Consider the following 20,385-nt stretch of genomic DNA (forward strand, 5'->3'; position numbering starts at 1 on the left):
TGAATCTATTGCCCGGTCACTTGCTCCTGCCCCAGTGTTCTGTCTGTCCAGCCATGTCCATCGAAGATAACTGCATCACATCACTTCCCAAGACCTGCATATTAATCAGTCTAATGAAGAGTCTAATGAATCTATTGCCCGGTCACTTGCTCCTGCCCCAGTGTTCTGTCTGTCCAGCCATGTTCATCAAGGATAAAAGCATCACATCACTTCCCAAGACCTGCATATTAATCAGTCTAATGAAGAGTCTAATGAATCTATTGCCCGGTCACTTGCTCCTGCCCCGGTGCTCTGTCTGTCCAGCCATGTCCATCGAGGATAACAGCATCACATCACTTCCCAAGACCTGCATATTAATCAGTCTAATGTAGAGTGTAATGAATCTATTGCCCAGGTTGCTTGCTCCTGCCCCAGTGTTCTGTCTGCACAGCCATGTCCATCGAGGATAACAGCCTCACATCACTCCCCATGACCTGCATATTAATCAGTCTAATGAACTGCATAGTCTCCTTCTTTTCTTACGTGTCTGATTTCTTAAAACCGTTTTCGTTTTGCCAATTAGCCATGTCCCTCTAGGAGAGCACTCGGCACTGTGCACAGCAGCACATCACTCCCCCCAACCGTTATATGCCCAGCACAGTCTTCAAACCTTCCTACTTTGATTATGCATACCAAGTTCTTTATTAACATTTTTATTTGCATTAGAGGCAACAAAAATCCGTTAGCAATATGAGCCGTGTATAAGGTTAGAAACAGGGAAGGATCCCCATACCAGGCAGTGTCCAATGGGGGGGGGTTCAACCATAGCGGCTCAGAATACACTCGCGCCACTTCCATCACTTAAATCTCCAGTCAGGGAATACCCAAAGTGGTCAATGGATTGCACACATTACCTGAAAGAGAAAAGCAAAAGAGAATAATACCATCTGTATTCTCCCAATAGGTGGTGCAATTTCAGGGGGAAAGGCCATTTTGGATAGCAAGGTTAGCTACACAACAGGATAAAGTCAATTTGCTCAGGGTCTTCAATTGGGAACCATTGGATACAGTGGACAATGGACTAACATCTGAGAAAGTATTTTTTTATCTATAAACATTAAACCCCATTATAACTATACCCCTCCCAATTCCCAGCAACCCCAAACGTTTGTTTTCTGTCATGTCATAAAACACAACAAACAAGTAAAAATACAGAGCTACTCGTGTAAGACTAACATCAGAGAAGGAATACAGTGGCGGATTACCCAATAGGCCAAGTAGGCAACAACCTATGGCCCCGCTCATTTTAGGGGGTCCACCACCAGAGCCCAATTTGGATTTGTGCTTGTACAAGGTGCCCCCTGGCTGGATACTGGTCTGGCAGCCTGCGCCGTGTTTTATTTTTAAATCGCATCAGTCTGTCTCCCACCTGCGTCCACGTGGGCCCTTCTGCCGAGTCAAACTTGCCTTTGCTGTTTTTTACCAGTTTCATTATTTTTTTTTTACTTGTGTGCCAGTGCTTGCCAGCCATGGCCCAAGCGCAGACTGAGTGAGTCTAAGACACATCCCGGCAGTCGCGCACACGCACCGCCACCAGCAGGAGCACTAGTCAAGTCAGCAGAGGGCCCCAGGCCCAGAACAAGAAGCTGAGGAATGCAGGCAAGTCAAAAGTTTGGAAACAGTCATCTCGTACCAGTCCCAGACATACTGTGCTTGCTTAAGCTTTGTTGCGATAAGCATGTCTTCTTGTATATGAACTGTGTTCCCTCTGTAGATGCCACAGGGTGTTCTATCTGTGCAGTTGAGCTGCCCGCTTCCCGGCAAACTTGAGCAAAGAACCGATGTTGTACTGTGTGGTGTTGTAAGGATACAGGATGGTGGTTGTCATAAGTACTGGGAAGAAAGCTCAGGGGCAATGCACTTGTCTAGGAAGCAAGACGACAGAGCAACATAAGTTCGATCCCCGGATCCGCACTTTGAAACCTCTGAGTATTAAGCACGTTATAAATAACCAATTACAATAAGGCAGTAGGCAAGACATGCAACACGACATGTTGGTGTCACCTCGCTGTGGCGTTGTATAGAGAGTCCCATAAGCAGCTGTTTGTGTGAAGCATGAACATACATCTTTGTCATTAAGCGCGTTTTAATTGGCCATTTGGAATAGTGCATGGAATTTTTGTCCTGTGCAGCCTGGTCAGTGAGCATACACATTTGTAAAAAATGCCATTCTCCTGTGTGTGCATGCATGGTCCTTTCATGGTGTTGTCATGCGGCTGCCCGGGGTCAGCCATGTGCAGATTCTCTCCCGCGGTGCTGAATTATTTCCATTCAGTAGCAATCTGCTTGTACACAATGTGAGTAAAATGAAAATCAACCATTGATCTGTCAACATAACATGACAATATGGGTGTAGATTGCCAGCTTTTTTTTTTAAAGTTTGTTTATTTTAAATCAAGGCAGGATGACAATTATACAACAGTTTATAACATCATTGCAGCATTTTAAGCATGTTAACCCCCACGTGCTCCCATGCGCCCCTCCACCCCCCCCCCAACCTCCGGCCAGGGCTCCGTCCAGCTCAGCCGTCTGTCCCGCACCCCAGTCTTTATGTGTCTCTTTCGGGGTCTCCCCGATCACTCAGGGTCCAACGGGCGTTAATGGGTTTATAGGTTAGGGCCGTGAATCGCTGGTCGTATTCTAGGACCGGGGCCCAGACGTTCTGAAATCTGTGGAGGGTTCCCGCCTTTGCCGCTGTGTCCTTTTCCACTACCAGAATGTCCCAGAGCTTCATCCACCACTGGGCCAAGGAGGGGCCCTCCGGGGCCTTCCAGGCGCGGGCCAGGGTCGTTTTCGCGGCTAGTAGGCATTGGGTCAGCAGTTTTGCTCTGTTGCCGGCCCGTGTGTAGATCGTGGGGATCGGGGCTCCCAACAGGACGGGCTCCGGTTCCAGCGGGATCGCTGACCCAGTGATTCGTGCGATGGTCTCTAGGCATGTCTTCCAAAATTGCTGAATCCGTGGACAAGTCCACCACATGTGGTAAAAGGACCCAGGATGGCCGCACCTCCTCCAGCAATGGTAATCCACTTGGGGGTTCATGTGATGCAGTCGGAGGGGTGGATAGTACCACCGTAGCATGACTTTGTAGGCGCTTTCTCTGTTCGTGATGCAGATAGAAGAGGTGTGCGTCCGAGTCCAGATGTCCACCCAGGCCTGGTCTTCTATCGGGTGACCTAGGTCCGCTTCCCACTGGGCCATGCAGCGTGTTCCTGTGCTCAGGAAGTCCCCTAAGAACCGCCTGTACAGGGTGGATATTTGCCCGCGTGCCGGGCGGTCCCTGAGCGTTAGTTCCAGGGTGGTAGGGGGTCGTGTAGCTGCCCGCTGAGTTTGGGGGTGTGTACACCAATGACGTAATTGAATATATGTGTACCTGTCCCGTTCCTGGAGTTGAAATTTTTCTTTACATTGTTCGAATGTTAGGGGTGTCCCCTCTCCATATAGCTGGTCTATAGTTTCAAGGCCGCCATTTATCCAATTTTGGAAGTTACGGGGGCTCACGCCAGGCGAGAAGGCCGGGTTAATGAAGATCGGGGATCGGGGATTGAGGGTTCAGGCCCCTTGGAATCCCTTTCCGCTTCAGCGCCCAGTCCAGGACCTCAGAGTGTGATTAGTTGCCAGGAGGAGGACTTCCCCAATGTGCGCAGAGAGGGGGTGGGATGTGTGGCAAGAAGCGCAGTGTTAGTGGTGTTCGTGACTGCTCCAGCTCCACCCATCTGGGACGGTTTGTAATTATCTGCAATGTGTGGATCTGTGCTAATTGGGCTGCCACCCTGTAGGCCTGCAGGTCCGGGACTCCCAGGCCTCCCAATTTTGAGCCCCCTAAAAGCGTTTTCAGAGGAATTCTCGCCTTCTTACCTCTCCAGATAAATTTCAACATCTTCCTCTGTAGGTTCCGGAGGGCTGGGGCGGGGATTGCCACGGGGAGGGAGGCGCAGGCATAAAAGAACCTCTGAAGGAGGTTCATCTTGCACGCTGTGATCCGCCCTAGCAGCGAGATCTCTTGTGATGTCCTGCGTTTCAGGTCCCCTTCCAATTCCCTGAATAGCTGGGGGAAGTTTACCTTGTAAGTGTCTTTCGGGTCTGATGGGATATAGACCCCCAGATAAGGGATCGCCCTTCTTTCCCATGTGATTGGGCACATTGCAGCCAATGGTTCCCGTTCTCCTGGGGTGAGGCCAATGCTTAGAGCCGTAGATTTAGTGAAGTTCACTGAGAAGCCGGAGACCTCTCCATAGTTAGTTATTTCTTCCAGTACGTGACGCAGGGATGAGCTGGCTTCCGAAAGCATGAGCAAGACATCATCAGCGTACAGAGCTATTTTATGTTGCAGAGAGCCGACCATCGGGCCTTTGATCAGACTATTCAGCCTGATTCTTTGGGCAAAGGACTCCATGGTCAGGGCAAAAAGCAGTGGGGACAATGGGCGGCCCTGCCTAGTCCCGCAGGTCAGGGGGATCGGGGCTGAGGTGTGTCCATTGATTCTTAGAAATGTCTTCGGGCCTGCATAGTTAGCTAGTACCATTGACTGAAATATTGAGCCAAAGCCGAAGGCCCCCAAGGTGTTTTTTTATAAATGTCCAGTCCACCCTGTCGAAGGCCTTGGTCGCACCCAGAGCCATTAGGACCAATTTCAGGGAGTTTCGGGTGGCAAGGTCCACCAGGTTAAGAGTTCTCCGAATATTATCCCCAGCTGCCCGGTGTAAGATGAAACCAGCCTGGTCTGGCTGGATGATCTCAGGTAGGATGGGACCCAGGCGGTTCGCCAGGATTTTAGAGTATAGGTTTGCATCAATGTTCAGTAGTGCAATCAGCCTGTATGAGGCCAAGTCCCTTGGATCTTTCCCCGGTTTAGGAAGGAGGATGGTGGGCGATTTCTGCATCAAGGGCATCACAGATCCAGTATCTCTGAAGGAGTTGAAGAGCGTGACCAGGGGGGGGAACCAGTTGGGGCCTAAATAGTTTATTCCATTTGTTGTGGTTGGTTTCGTAGGGTGGCTGTCATGATCTTGGTGAGGTAGTCCACCACCAATTGTTGCTTTTTGGCCTCCGAGAAATGGATGACTACGTTGTGGTCACATAGGCCTGCGATAGTGTTCGTTCGCCTTAGTTTGGCTAATTTGGCCACCAGGAATTTATTTGCCTTGTTATTCGACGCGTAATATGATTGTTTGGCCCCAGCCATGAGAAGGGCGGTCTGTTCCGCGTAATGGGCTTCCAATTTCTTTCTGCCAATCCGCAAGACTTTCTGTGCCCTAGGGGACCAGCCCTTCCTTTTGAGGGCTTGTTCTGGGGCCCCTAGATCTTCTTTCAGGGCTATCCGGGTTTGTCCCCTATTCCGGTGGTAGGCCGCACCTTGGACGATCAGGGTGGCTCTGATCACCGCTTTCATGGCATCCCAAGTGTTCGCTACCGAGGTGTCAGAGGCAGGGTTCTCTTCAAAGAAAGTCTTGAAGGATTTCGCGATCTTGTCTCTCGTTGCATCTCATTAAGGATCGGGTCGTATAAAGTCCATCTGCGTGGGCAGTCAGCTTTTGGGTTCTGGACCCGGATTTCCAAGATTACTGGGGCATGGTCTGATAGGGCCTTTGCCCCAATGGTTACCTCCTTGACAAACGCTAGAGTCTGAGGGGAAGTTAGGAGGAGGTCAATCCTTGAGAAGGATCGGTGGACGCCTGAATAAAAGGAGAGGTCCTTTTCGGTGGGGTGAAGTACCCGCCAGGCGTCAACCACCTCTAATGACCGAAACATCCTGAGGAGGCTCAGTGCCTGAGAAAAGTCGCTCGGGGTCAGGGGGTGCGATCTATCCTTTGTGGGGTCCGGAATGCCGTTAAAGTCTCCTCCAATTATCGTTTGGCCTTCTATGAAGGGTGAGAGGGAGGACCCCAGTGAGTCATAGAAATGTGATTGCCCAGCGTTGGGGGCGTAGACCGGAATAAAAGTATATAGGTCTCCCAGCAAAAGACATTTGACTGCTATATAGCGGCCCTCTGAACAAGTTTTGTCTCCATGATCTGTGGGTTTAGGTCCTTCCGAAAAAGGATTGCAGTGCCCCCTTTTTTAGTTCCTCCGGAGGCGAAGAACTGGAGGGAGAAGCCACGGGAGCGGAGCCGAGCAACGTCTGAAGGCAGCAGGTGCGTCTCCTGGAGCATGGCTACCGCTGCCTCTTCATCCTGAAGTTTTCGTAGGATTGACTTCCTTTTAGCAGGAGAGTTCAGCCCATTGACATTTAAGGAGAGAAGTCTCAGGGTTTGGTGGTCTGCCAGCGGGTCTGGCGCTGTGAATCGAGCAGGGGGACAGGGGGGAAGCCAAGCGGGGATGGGTCAACTGCCATTCCTGATGCGAGTTAGAAGTGTGTCATCCTGAACTTGGGGTTTTAACATGCGCCCCCAACGGGGGGCGTCATCATAACTAGCGGGTGGGCCGACATTGTGTGTGTGGGCGCACCCTCGGCCAACTGGGCCAATAAAGGAAACAAGGTTGGTTTCCAAGGATTCAGTGTTGGACCTATCCTCGGAGTGGGTATGAGCCGTGGTTGTAGCTTAGATCTCTGAAGAGAGCTCCATACCCAGTTATCACCTCCTGTTGTTTCGCTGGATCTTTGACCAAGAAGATCGCCTGGGCTTTGGGGAGGGGGAGGTTCAGAGTCCCCGGGTTTTTCACGACTCGGTGAGGGGGTATCCCTAGGTGAGGTTGGGTGCATGATTCTATTTGCGTCTTCCAAATGGCTGATGCGTCGAACAGAGCCTTGGTAAGAGAACTGTAGCGCCGTTGGGAATAACCATCTGTACCGTATCTTTTGGTCTTGGAGAAAGAGTGCTAAGGGGCGGAGCGCCCTCCGTTTCTGTAGAGTGAGCAATGAAAGGTCTTGGTAGATCTGCAGGGAGTTGCCTTGGAATGAGAGGTCATCTCCCGTACGGCTAATCGCTGAAATAGCCTCCTTAGTTGTGAAGAAGTGAACCCTCGTGATCACATCTGGGGGAGGGTCGGAGTCTACTCCCCGATGTGGGAGCAGTCGGTGGGTTCGATCTAACATCAGTTAGGATTTCTCTAAATTCGGGAGCAGGGCTTGAAAGAAATCCCCCACGTATTCCACTAGCTTGTTGTCAGGGACCGAGGATGGGACCCCTCGGATCCGAAGATTATTGCGACGCGCCCTGTTTTCGAGGTCCTCTTGTTTGAACTCTAGGATCTCATATTTTCCCTGTAGGACATTGATTGATTGCTGGATTTCTCTGAGGGAGGCAGTGTGGGCCTCCTCTATCTCCCCCAGCCTCTGCTCAACCTCCTTTACCCTCTGTTCAGTCTGCTCTACTTTGGATGTGAGTTCCGCTAGGCAGGAGCGAAATTCAGACTTAATGTCCGCCATGAAGGCCACCAGGTCTCCTCTGGTAGCCAGGGCGTCTTTTTCCTCTGTCTGTTTCTGTGGGGTCAGTTTGAGAGGGTCCAGTTTCTTACCTTTGTCAGCCCCTGCGAACATAGTGGGAATGTCTGTGGCTTTACTGCCCTTCGTTTGCCTGGCCATGGTAGCTGTATAGGAGGGATTGCGTCGAGACGATCCTGGTGGCAGCCTGGGGGGGCCCAAAAGCGTGAAGGAAGCCTTGTCGGGGAACCCTCCAGAGATCGAATCCTGCGAATGTTTGTGGGTTGACTGACTGAGTGACTGCGTGTGTCCAGTAGTGGCTGCCGTGAGGAGCCCGAGGTCTGTAGCTTCGTTACAGGTTGGGTCAGTGAGCTGGTCAAAAGCGTGGGCCGGGGCGCCCCAGGAAGGTTTCGGGGGGTAGGAGTTTGTATCAGGTTAGGGCTTAGCCGAGGGCGCACTAGCGTGCTGTGCGTTGGAGCAAGCCGGGCTGGCGTCGATGTGCTCCGTGCCTTAGAAGGAGGGGAGGAGCCCCCACTCGGGTGCGTTGTAGTCCTTGGTGAGCGGCTCCGGGGCCTGCTCTATTAAGCACCGGCGCCTCTCATCGGCGGGGGAGCACCTCAAATGCCGGTCGCCCTCGTCGGAACTCCGGGTGTGGGGGGCTCCCGAAGGCTGCGCAGCGGTGAATGCCGCCACGGCTCTCATTCGCGGGCGGCTCAGCCTTCTCCTGGTCCCAGGCAGGTTGCTGGCAGCGGGTCCGCAGCTGCTCGCGTTCTCGGGAGTCAGTGTATCCAACCTCTCGGCTCTCCGGCAGCTCCTCCCAGCTTGGGCTGTTCTCTACGTTGAGCTTCGCGGGCGTCCGCCATCTTGAATTTCGCGGCCGGCATCAGGTGCAGGGTTTGAGAGTCGAATTCAGGCATAACGCGCGTGCGTTATTCAGTCAGCCTGGGCCATGTTGTGCCCTAGTGGTTCCGGTCACCTCAGATGACCGGTCTAGGAGCTAGAGTGGAACCGCATAATATTCGCGGCGGGTCATCCACAGGAGGCTTTAATGGAGCGACTGCATCAGTGGCGCTCCAAGCCACGCCCCCCAGATTGCCAGCTTTTAAGAGTCATTGACAACAATGCATTTTTGTCTCAAACCTTCCTCTAATCTGTGGGTTCCTGTGAAAGTCAAACATGCATGAATGACGTACTTGAAAACGGGCACTGGGCCAGTGGTAGAGGGGCGCAGTGAAAGAGAGAGACTCCCTTGTGTGGCCTGCCTGGGTGGGTTACTGCACTGCCGGTACTCGGACAGGTCACCCTCATCTACTGTGTGGCGCTTTGCAAAACAATAGTCTGAAACGATTTCATTGGAGTTCAGATAAGATGCAAGAAGGAGCAAATAGCAAGTGGCCATTGTTATTAACCCACTCACTTACGCTCCTGGTTTAATAAAAATATGTTGTAACCAACTTTGCCTATTGTTGTGTTGTCAATCCAGATTCCAGGAACATGACATTCTACTTAACCAAATGTGGCAATTGGTTTATTCAAATTGTTGGTTGGTGAAATTTAAAATGTATTAGGAGATAATTTGCAAGGGTTCCCCCGAATTTCGACTCTGTAGGGGCTTCCACAGAGGTTAATCCGGCATGGTTTATTTATAAACTTTAAACCCCATTATAACCACCTCTGACCCCCTCCTAATTCCCAGCAACTCCACCATGGGGTTTCTGCCATCTTATAAAACACAACAAACAAGTACAAATATGAAGATACTCTTTGAACGTGTGCAACGTCTCCTCATCAGAGCAGATTTTTTGATCACCGCACACATTATATATAAAGCTTTTAATACACTCTGTATACTCCTACGGGCTTTCCTAAGTATGACTCCTCTTATGTTTAATAAGACTTGATTTCTTAAGGTAGATTTTCTTGCATGCAGTGAACTGGTATGGCCTCAGCCCAGTATGGATTCTCTGATGTCTGTCTAGACTGTATTTATGAGTGAAGCTTTTCTCACATGCAGTGCACTGGTATGGCCTCTCCCCAGTATGGATTCTCTGATGTTCGTCTAGAGTGGATTTATGAGTGAAGCTTTTTTCACATGCAGTGCACTGGTATGGCCTCACCCCAGTATGGATTCTCTGATGTCTGTCTAGACTGGATTTATGAGTGAAGCTTTTCTCACATGCAATGCATTGGTATGGCCTCTCCCCAGTATGTATTATCTGATGTTGGTCTAGACCAGATTTATGAGTGAAGCTTTTCTCACATGCAGTGCACTGGTATGGCCTCTCCCCAGTATGGATTCTCTGATGTTGGTCTAGACCGGATTTCTGAGTGAAGCTTTTCTCGCATGCAGTGCACTGGTATGGCCTCTCCCCAGTATGGATTCTCTGATGTGCGTCTAGGTTGGATTTCTGAGTGAAGCTTTTCTCGCATGCAGTGCACTGGTATGGACTCCCCCCAGTATGGATTCTCTGATGTGTGTCTAGACTGGATTTATCAAAGAAGCTTTTCTCACATGCAGTGCACAGGAAAGGACTCTCCCCAGTATGCATCCTTTGATGTTTGATAAGGGTGGCTTTCCGAGTGAAGCTTTTCTCACATACAGTGCACTGGTATGGCCTGTCTCCTGTATGTATCCTCTGATGTGTGTACAGATTGCAGCGCTGACTGAAGCATTTTTCACACTCATTACACTTATAAGGTCCATCTCCCCTGTGGGATCGCTTCTCCAGGATAATGTTGGACCGGTTAGCGAAGTACTTTCCAATGACCCTGACTGGAAATGCTTGCTCCTCGAAGCAGTTCCTCAAATGAACCATAAGTAGCGACTGCTGGGTAAAGCGCTTTCCACAGTACGTACATTTTTGGGGTTTCCACTTAATAGGGCATCCCAGGTGTCCTATGATGTTGGATAGATCTGTAAAGCTTTCCCCATGTTCGGTACATGCGGCGGGTGTTTGACTATCCTGCAAGCTTGTTGATTTCTTAACCCTTACAGTGGACTGGCCGTGTCCATCTTCTGCAACCTTTTTATTCTTCCTCTGGACATCACTCCATCTTGGGACAGCTCGCAATCTCTTCGTTTTGGTAATAGCCCAACTTTCTGTTGAAAAAAGAAAAGATTACAAAATCTATTTTACCCCACTACACAGCACAAAGGTTCATTTGTGTTCAGTCACTACAAAGAATAAAACATCACAACCTCTATTGATGCAACTATCACAATAGAGGTGACAAACCGAGACAATTTTGAGTGTCATTTATGATTCAATAAGTAACACTTCAAATGTTTTATTTTATTGATTGTGTGATTTAGTTTACAAACTGAAACTTTACACGCATAATCAGATAAAAATCATACAGCACAATAAAATGAGATTTGAGTATACAAAGTCATTCAACATCGTAGATTACTTGAAAAAACCATTTTAAATCAAAGAAATTTTGTTTACAGACAAAAGCAACTTTAGTAAATTCATCACGTTAATTAACAAACGATCACTGGGATTAACTAGTAGCTTCCATCAGAAAGTTTCCCAAGTTAGCAAAGTGCGAGTGATAAAATAAGATACAAAAATGTCCTCTCGCAATGTAATTAGGGCCGGACACTCCACAATTAGATGTATCAAGGTTTCGCCATTAAGCCAACAACAACGGCATAGGCGATCACTAGGTGGAGCCGATGACCGGCCTTGTAGGACATCGTTGGTTGGGAGTAAATTTAGTTTTATGTGAAACTAGAAGTTTCTCAGGAATCATGAGGCATGTTTTGTCATATATTTCTGGGGAGAATTAAAAGGTTTGATATCCAAAGAAAAGTGCTCAAACAACTCATAAGAGAGCAGTTTTTCCCTGTTTTCGATCCAGTCATTTTCAAATAATAGTTTCTTAACCTTGACTGGATTATGGCCTAATTCTTCCAGCGATACTGCTCTCTCATTAGGGATGATCAGAACAGAATTCACCCAATCCTTAAGCGCCGCCACAATTGCCTAGATTATAAAGTGCATTCAACTGAACAAATAGGGTCGACGCCGGCGGAAACATAATAGATCGCAAGAGCAGAATTCTTCTCCAGTGGATCTTAGTGTCTAGAGATATGATGCCCAAAACATACTTAACCAGAGGAATGGAGACCACCAGGTAGGCTCTGAAATCGTTTCCAGATGAAGAACTCCACCATGGCCCATTCCAAGCCAACCTCCCGGACATCTGCTTGGTAAGTTAGTTTTGGAACTAGCACCTGTTTGTACATTTTGAGTGCTGTCAGTAATGAAAAGCGACAATATTCTCTGTACAGCACTTGAAGTTGCACAACCGCTGAGATAGCATCCAACTTCAAGGCCTGATTAGCGAGAGATACTGATCGATTTGGTTTGATTACGACACCAAGATATCTAAAGTCAGTGACCACCTCCAGCATTTTACCATCAATGTACCAGCCACAATTCGACCTACCCGACAAGATCTTTCTGCAGCTAATAACCAGAATTGTTCATGCAGCCCAAGGTGCCTAAAGAACTCCTGTGTCTGCATCAGGGATTTCTGGAGGCATATTGCAGTGTGGCCGAGTAGGAACAAGTTACTTACCTGTAACTGTTGTTCTCCAGCATGGGTCTGGCATGGATTCACATGCTCATGAATATTCCCCGTCGTCAGGCTGGGAATCCTCGGTAAAGAAAAAACCAGTATCAGTTTCGTTTCTGATCTGTCTTTCGTAGTAATAACCAATCACTGGTCTCTGCGTCATACTGACCACAGCCAATGACTGCCCTCTACCTAAGCACCACCTCTGGCAGCCATCTTCAGATTTGGAAGCACGTGAAGTGGCAGTATGACCAAGTGAAGAGCCGCAGAGGGGTAGGCGGGAGGGTTCGCATGTGAATCCATGCCAGACCCATGCTGGAGAACAACAGTTACAGGTAAGTAACTTGTTCCTTCTCCAGCATGGGGTCTGGCATGGATTCACATGCTCATGAATAAAGAATACATAGCAGTACACACATGCACAACCACGGGAGGTGGCAAAGGCTCAACATTAAGCATCACATGAACTCAACATTAAGCATCTTACCTCCTCACCAGGCTCACCTCAGGCGAACAGGTTGCGCAGCACTGCTTGGCCGACCCTGGACTCCTCCCTGGAATCCCGGTCGACGCAGTAGAATTTCGTGAAGGTGTGCGTCGACCTCCACGTAGCAGCCCTGCATATGTCCAGCAGGGGCACACCAGATAGGAACGCCGTGGTAGCTGCGATCGCTCTGGTGGAATGGGCTCTCGGACGGCCAGGCAGCGGTCGGTTTGCCAACCGATGACAGTACATGATACAGCCGGAGAGCCATCTGGAAATGGAAGCCTTCGAGAGAGCCTTCCCCTGATTGACAGGTCCAAAGTTCACAAAGAGTTGTGACGTCTTCCGAAAACACTTCGTGCGGTCTACGTAGAACTTCAGCGCTCTAGCCACATCCAGCGAGTGCAAAGTCCTCTCAGCCGGCGACGAAGGCGACGGGAAGAACACAGGCAACACCAAGGGTTCGTTGAGATGGAAGTCCGACGGCACCTTGGGCATGAAAGAGGGGTGCGTCCTGAGCACTACCCTCGTGTCGTGGAAAGTCAAGTACGGGGCCTTGCAGGAAAGGGCCTGGATCTCTCCCACTCGTCGTGCGGAGGTGATGGCCACAAGAAAAGCTGTTTTCCACGATAGAAACTTCAACGGGGCCGAGTGCAGAGGCTCGAACGGAGGTCCCATGAGCTTGGTCAGCACCACGTTGAGCTCCCACGCCGGGGCCGGAGCCTTCACCGGCGGGAACGATCTGAACAGTCCCTTCATGAACTCTTTCACCAGACGATGAGACCACAAGGACGTCCGCCCCGTGGTTCTGGTGTATCGGGAGATCGCAGCAAGATGAATCTTGATGGACGCGTGTGCCAGACCAGCTTTGGCCAGCGTCAGCAGGTACGGCAGTACTTGGGGAGCCGTAATCCGTAGAGGGTTAATCTTCTGTGCGTGGCACCAGACAGAGAACCTCTTCCATTTGTGTCCGTAGCATTTAAGAGTCGAGGACGCCCTGGCCTTTGCAAGAACCTCTCTGCAATCGGCCGGTATGTCGTATCCTCCAAACTCTAGCGCTGCAGGAGCCAGGCCTGCAAGTACAGCGACTTCGGGTCGTGGTGGAGGATGGCGCCTCCTTCCCTGGAGAGTAGATCCGCGTCCGCCGGCAGCTTGATCGGCGGGGACGCTGACAAGTCCAGAAGGTCCGGGAACCATATCTGCCTCGGCCACGCAGGTGCGACGAGGATCATCCTGCACCGTGACCTCTTGAGCTGGTTGACGAGCCGGATTAGCAGAGGCAAGGGAGGGAACGCGTAGAGGAACAGGCCCTCCCAGGGGAACGAGAAAGCATCGCCCATGCTCCTCGTCTGGGGAAACCTGCTGGCGAACCTCCGGCACTTGGTGTTCGTCGCCGTCGCGAACAGGTCGATCTGGGGTGTGCCCCACCGTCGGAAGAGGCGATCCACCAGATCCTGCCGTAGTTCCCACTCGTGGCACGAGCGCAGCACCCTGCTGAGTGAGTCGGCAATGGTGTTTTTTATCCCTGCCAGATGAAACGGCACCAGAAAAATCCCTTGGGCGACGGTCCAATGCCACAGGTCCTGCGCCTCCTTGGACAGCGCTGGGGACCTGGTTCCGCCCTGTTTCCTGATGTAAAACATGGTGGTGGTGTTGTCGGTGAAGATCCTCACCACCTTGCCCTTGAGGGACGGAAGGAAGGACCTGAGGGCCCAAAACACTGCACGGAGCTCCAGGACGTTGATATGCAGGGACTTCTCCGTCGGGAGCCAAAGTCCCCTTGCGTGCAGATTTTCGGTGTGCGCTCCCCACCCTTCCAGGGAGGCATCCGTGGTCACAGTCTCCTGGTGGGCTGGGGTCTGGAAGTCCATGCCCGCCGTCAGATGCGCGCGGGTGCCCCACCACCGTATCGCTCGTCGGAAACTCTCGTCGAGCTTGATCCTTTCCTCGAAGCTGCCCGTCGTCTGGATCCAGCGCGCATCCAGGAATTCTTGCAACGGGCGCATCCGGAGCCTGCACATGGGAATGAGGTAGATGCAGGAAGACATCATCCCGAGGAGGGACTTGATGGACCTCACTTTGGCCGCGTCGGCCACCAACATCCGTTGCACCTTGCCCAAGATGGTCCTGGTCCTCTCCTCCGACGGGGAGGCCAGAAGGGACACTGTGTCGAGCCTCGCTCCCAGAAACAGTGCGACTTGCGCGGGCACCAGGTGGGATTTGGCGTAGTTCACGGAGAATCCCAGGTCCGTGAGGAGTTGGACGGTCCTTGCCGTGTGGACCACGGCGAGCTCCCTCGTCTTGGCGCGGATGAGCCAGTCGTCCAGGTAGGGGTAGACGTGAATCCCCTCGCGGCGCAGCTGCGCCGCCACTGGTGCGAGGCACTTGGTGAATACCCTGGGTGCCGACCGTAGTCCGAAGGGAATGTGGAAGTAGGCATCCTCCAAATCCAACGACGATAGGAAGTCTCCTTCCTCCAGCTGACCCAGGACGTGCTGGAGGGTGACCATCCGGAACTTCTGCACCTTGATGAACTTGTTCAGACGTCGCAGGTCTAGGATGGGGCGCCATCCTCCCGTCTTCTTCTTCACGAGGAAGTATCGCGAGTAGACTCCGGAGCCCCGAAGCCTCTTTGGGACGAGTTCGATGGCGCCCTTTCTGAGCATCGCCTTTAACTCCAGGAGAAGTTGAGGGACGTGAAGTTCTTTCCTGGCCACGGGGGGGACGCGCGGGCACCTTCTTTGAAACTCGAGCGCGTGGCCCCGGGCCAGGGCGTCCAGCACCCAACGGTCGGTGGAGATGGACTCCCACACGCTGACGAAGCCCCGCCAGCCGGCCTCCCACCGGGGTGCTTCGGTGGGGGCCCGACCCCACGGCCGGTTCAATCCTGCTTGGACGCGGCCTTGCCGCCTTGACCTCCTTGGCGACGACGGCGGGGTCCGCTAGACTTGTCGTCCAACAGAGGCACTGCGAGGACCGTCTTCCTCTTGGCCTCGCGCCGCTGATAAAGGAAGCCTTCCTTTTTCTTCTCCTCAGGGCAGAGTTGGAAAAGCTCGGAAGCCCTGGAGATCATGGAGTGGAAAGATCCGATCTCGTCGGGCGGAGAAGCCCTGGTGGGAGGCGACGACGGAATATCCTCGTCGTATGCCTCGTCGTCCGTACCCGTCGCTGCCGTGTCAGTCCCCGTATCATCCCCTCGGGTGGACGGGGAGGAGGGCTGGACGGGGCGCGACGGTTGAAAAGGAGGTGGTGGATGGATCCTTCTTTTCTTGGTAGGGGGAACACCAGAAGGTCCCGGTTCTGGATCCCCCGACGGGAGAGGTTCCTCCGTCGGTAACGGTAGCCTCGTCCTTATCTCGGAGCATAAGGACTGTATGGCCAACAAAATGGCCGCCGAGTTGTCTTGCGGCGCTGGCAGAGGGGAATCCGACGGGCGAGCAGGGGCCCCGTCGGTATCCTCGACGATGTCGTCGTCGTCACCTGCGTCGGGGACCATTCCGACGGGCTGGCCTTCTTCCACGCCTAGGCCGTGGCTTAAGACCTCGATCAGCTCCTCTTCTGAGGTTGAGGCCGAGTCTACGACGACGCCCTGCCCCCCCTTCTTCTTCCTCACGGAGGGTTTCACGGGGGTCCTATCGATGGGCACAAAAGAAGACTCCCTCCGAGGAGGCAGGGAGATTCTGGGCCCTGAGGTCGCCACCACTGGTGCAGCCTCCACAGGCTGAGCCAGGGCCGCCGCGACCGTTTCGATAGAGGGCTTGGTCGGATGGATCAAGGCCTTCACCACCTTAGGTGCGCTCACCGCCTTATCCTTGAGGGAGGGGGCACTGCCACGCTCCTCCTCTGCCTTAGAGCTCGACCGGGGCCTCTCCAGGAGCTTCGCCGGGTGCTCGGCCTTCCTCTTACCCGACCCAGAGCGTTGGCTCGTGGTTGATGGTGCCGGGGAGGGTGCGCCCTGCCTGGCGCCCGTAGAGCCCGACCGTTCGGCGCTCCCGGTGCCAGCGGACTCGCGGTGCTTGGCCTTATGTTGGGCCCCCGTCGCCGGGGCGCCCTCAAAGGTCTTAGAAGACCGCTCGGATTTCTTCTTCTTCCCGCCAGACGGGCTCTTACCCTCCAGCCAGTTGGCGAGACGTTGATGGCGGTCCTTCATGGTCCGTTCCGACATGTTGCCGCAAAACGCACAGTCCTTCTCCACGTGCGTCTTGTCCTCATGAAGGCAGTAAAGGCAGAAAGAGTGTTCGTCCTCCTTGAAGACGTTCTGCAGCTGGCATCCAGGGCAGACCCTGAACAGCTTTCCGGGCGTCGAGCTTCCCTTCTCCTGGGTCATCTCCGAGACCGGGCCTGAGAAGCTTCTGGAGTCCTCCGAAGTGTAGCTCGACGAATCTTCACCCTTGAGGGGCGCAGACGAATCCGACACGGGTCCCCGTTGATCGGATGTAGGATCGGTGGAGCTTGAGGCTCTTTTGACCGAAAGAATCGAAGTTTTTGTGAAAAAAGCGCGAAAAATAGCACTAACGCTCGAGAGCAGTAGCACGAGGATCCCAACACATGAACGTGCGGTAAAAATCTGAAGATGGCTGCCAGAGGCGGTGCTTAGGTAGAGGGCAGTCATTGGCTGTGGTCAGTATGACGCAGAGACCAGTGATTGGTTATTACTACGAAAGACAGATCAGAAACGAAACTGATACTGGTTTTTTCTTTACCGAGGATTCCCAGCCTGACGACGGGGAATATTCATGAGCATGTGAATCCATGCCAGACCCCATGCTGGAGAAACACAAAATCATCAGCATATAAAAGATACTGATGTTTCACGTGGCCTAACATCGGGGAGATTAACACCTGTACCTTCCAATGCTGCCCTAATTCCGAAGATGTATAAATTAAATAAAAATTGAGCTAGTACACAGCCCCGACGCAAACCGCGGTTCACAGAAATCCACCTGAATACATGCCCTTTTTGTTCAGCCTGACCTTGATTCTGATGTCTTCATGCAGAATTTCCAGCAACTGATTCAAGGCCTCCGGACATCCCCATATCCTAAGCATTCCCCAAAGCCTAGTTTGATTCACACAATCAAATGCCTTAGGGACATAAAGATAAGAAAGATGCATTGAACGTGTCGATTGAAGAGCCTGGTTCTTCAAAAGCTCTAATACAAGGCAATTCAGAGCTGTGCTGGTTCCCTTGTGAAACGCAGATTGATTTGGATCCAACTTGTTGGCAAGTGTTACCCATCGTTCAAGTGCATGCAACAGGAAGCTAGATAAAATCTTGTAGGAAGCATCCAAAAGGGAGATAAGGTGATAATTCCCCAGATTCGCCCAATCGCCCTTTTTGGTTTTGGTTATATTAAACTGCATCGGCACACACATTTTGTTTGTGGGTGTGAATTATTTTTATCCTGGTGTGGGACTTGGGATCAGCTATCAGAATGTCATCTTGCACCAGTCAATAATGCCAGATTTTGTGCTAAATGGTGTCAAATTCCTACATATCTGGAAAATATCAGGTAGAAACCAACTAAGATTTCAGTTGCACTATACTGAAGCTTGGGAGTGAAGCAGAAACAAAAATGACATGTCTATTTTCAGAGCTTGTAGACAAGCCCAAGTCAATAGCAAAACAAAAGAGTTGATGGCTGGAAGGTTTAGAATAAATCTTGACCTCTGGCATTGCTCTGGGCAACCCTCCAGACCATCGTTCTTCGCCTGCCAAGCCATTACAAAAGGGGAAAAACCATATGCAAATCAGGCTTGGTCCCACCCCCAAAGGGGTAGTCCAGCCCGAACTGCTAGGTCACATCCCTTTTGCACGAGACCACAAGCATCCCCAGACATGTTTCAGCCTTGTTGGGCGTCATCAGTGAGGAGTAGCTTGGGTCTCTAGGCCCAGCAGGCAAGGGACCCACGTCTGGGCATACCCTTCCCACTCGGGGTGACAATAGCAAAACAAAAGAGTTGATGGCTGGAAGGTTTAGAATAAATCTTGACCTCTGGCATTGCTCTGGGCAACCCTCCAGACCATCGTTCTTCGCCTGCCAAGCCATTACAAAAGGGGAAAAACCATATGCAAATCAGGCTTGGTCCCACCCCCAAAGGGGTAGTCCAGCCCGAACTGCTAGGTCACATCCCTTTTGCATGAGACCACAAGCATCCCCAGACATGTTTCAGCCTTGTTGGGCGTCATCAGTGAGGAGTAGCTTGGGTCTCTAGGCCCAGCAGGCAAGGGACCCACGTCTGGGCATACCCTTCCCACTCGGGGTGACAATAGCAAAACAAAAGAGTTGATGGCTGGAAGGTTTAGAATAAATCTTGACCTCTGGCATTGCTCTGGGCAACCCTCCAGACCATCGTTCTTCGCCTGCCAAGCCATTACAAAAGGGGAAAAACCATATGCAAATCAGGCTTGGTCCCACCCCCAAAGGGGTAGTCCAGCCCGAACTGCTAGGTCACATCCCTTTTGCACGAGACCACAAGCATCCCCAGACATGTTTCAGCCTTGTTGGGCGTCATCAGTGAGGAGTAGCTTGGGTCTCTAGGCCCAGCAGGCAAGGGACCCACGTCTGGGCATACCCTTCCCACTCGGGGTGACAATAGCAAAACAAAAGAGTTGATGGCTGGAAGGTTTAGAATAAATCTTGACCTCTGGCATTGCTCTGGGCAACCCTCCAGACCATCGTTCTTCGCCTGCCAAGCCATTACAAAAGGGGAAAAACCATATGCAAATCAGGCTTGGTCCCACCCCCAAAGGGGTAGTCCAGCCCGAACTGCTAGGTCACATCCCTTTTGCACGAGACCACAAGCATCCCCAGACATGTTTCAGCCTTGTTGGGCGTCATCAGTGAGGAGTAGCTTGGGTCTCTAGGCCCAGCAGGCAAGGGACCCACGTCTGGGCATACCCTTCCCACTCGGGGTGACAATAGCAAAACAAAAGAGTTGATGGCTGGAAGGTTTAGAATAAATCTTGACCTCTGGCATTGCTCTGGGCAACCCTCCAGACCATCGTTCTTCGCCTGCCAAGCCATTACAAAAGGGGAAAAACCATATGCAAATCAGGCTTGGTCCCACCCCCAAAGGGGTAGTCCAGCCCGAACTGCTAGGTCACATCCCTTTTGCACGAGACCACAAGCATCCCCAGACATGTTTCAGCCTTGTTGGGCGTCATCAGTGAGGAGTAGCTTGGGTCTCTAGGCCCAGCAGGCAAGGGACCCACGTCTGGGCATACCCTTCCCACTCGGGGTGACAATAGCAAAACAAAAGAGTTGATGGCTGGAAGGTTTAGAATAAATCTTGACCTCTGGCATTGCTCTGGGCAACCCTCCAGACCATCGTTCTTCGCCTGCCAAGCCATTACAAAAGGGGAAAAACCATATGCAAATCAGGCTTGGTCCCACCCCCAAAGGGGTAGTCCAGCCCGAACTGCTAGGTCACATCCCTTTTGCACGAGACCACAAGCATCCCCAGACATGTTTCAGCCTTGTTGGGCGTCATCAGTGAGGAGTAGCTTGGGTCTCTAGGCCCAGCAGGCAAGGGACCCACGTCTGGGCATACCCTTCCCACTCGGGGTGACAATAGCAAAACAAAAGAGTTGATGGCTGGAAGGTTTAGAATAAATCTTGACCTCTGGCATTGCTCTGGGCAACCCTCCAGACCATCGTTCTTCGCCTGCCAAGCCATTACAAAAGGGGAAAAACCATATGCAAATCAGGCTTGGTCCCACCCCCAAAGGGGTAGTCCAGCCCGAACTGCTAGGTCACATCCCTTTTGCACGAGACCACAAGCATCCCCAGACATGTTTCAGCCTTGTTGGGCGTCATCAGTGAGGAGTAGCTTGGGTCTCTAGGCCCAGCAGGCAAGGGACCCACGTCTGGGCATACCCTTCCCACTCGGGGTGACAATAGCAAAACAAAAGAG

General features: G+C 51.9%; 1 protein-coding gene across 1 annotated transcript in view; it reads right to left on the reverse strand.

The window, feature by feature from the left end:
- Positions 1 to 668: 668 nt before the first annotated feature.
- LOC138565580 (zinc finger protein 883-like) overlaps positions 669 to 20,385 on the reverse strand; it is a 179,252-nt gene continuing 159,535 nt past the window's right edge. Inside the window, exon 3 of the mRNA XM_069642990.1 lies at positions 669 to 10,500. Coding sequence (XP_069499091.1) covers positions 9,266 to 10,500 — 1,235 coding nt within the window. The 3' untranslated portion in view covers positions 669 to 9,265. The remainder of the gene's footprint in view (positions 10,501 to 20,385) is intronic.

Source organism: Ambystoma mexicanum, chromosome 1p (genome assembly GCF_040938575.1).
Source record: "Ambystoma mexicanum isolate Mex_15411 chromosome 1p, UKY_AmexF1_1, whole genome shotgun sequence".
In the NCBI taxonomy this organism is placed as follows: Eukaryota; Metazoa; Chordata; class Amphibia; order Caudata; family Ambystomatidae; genus Ambystoma; species Ambystoma mexicanum.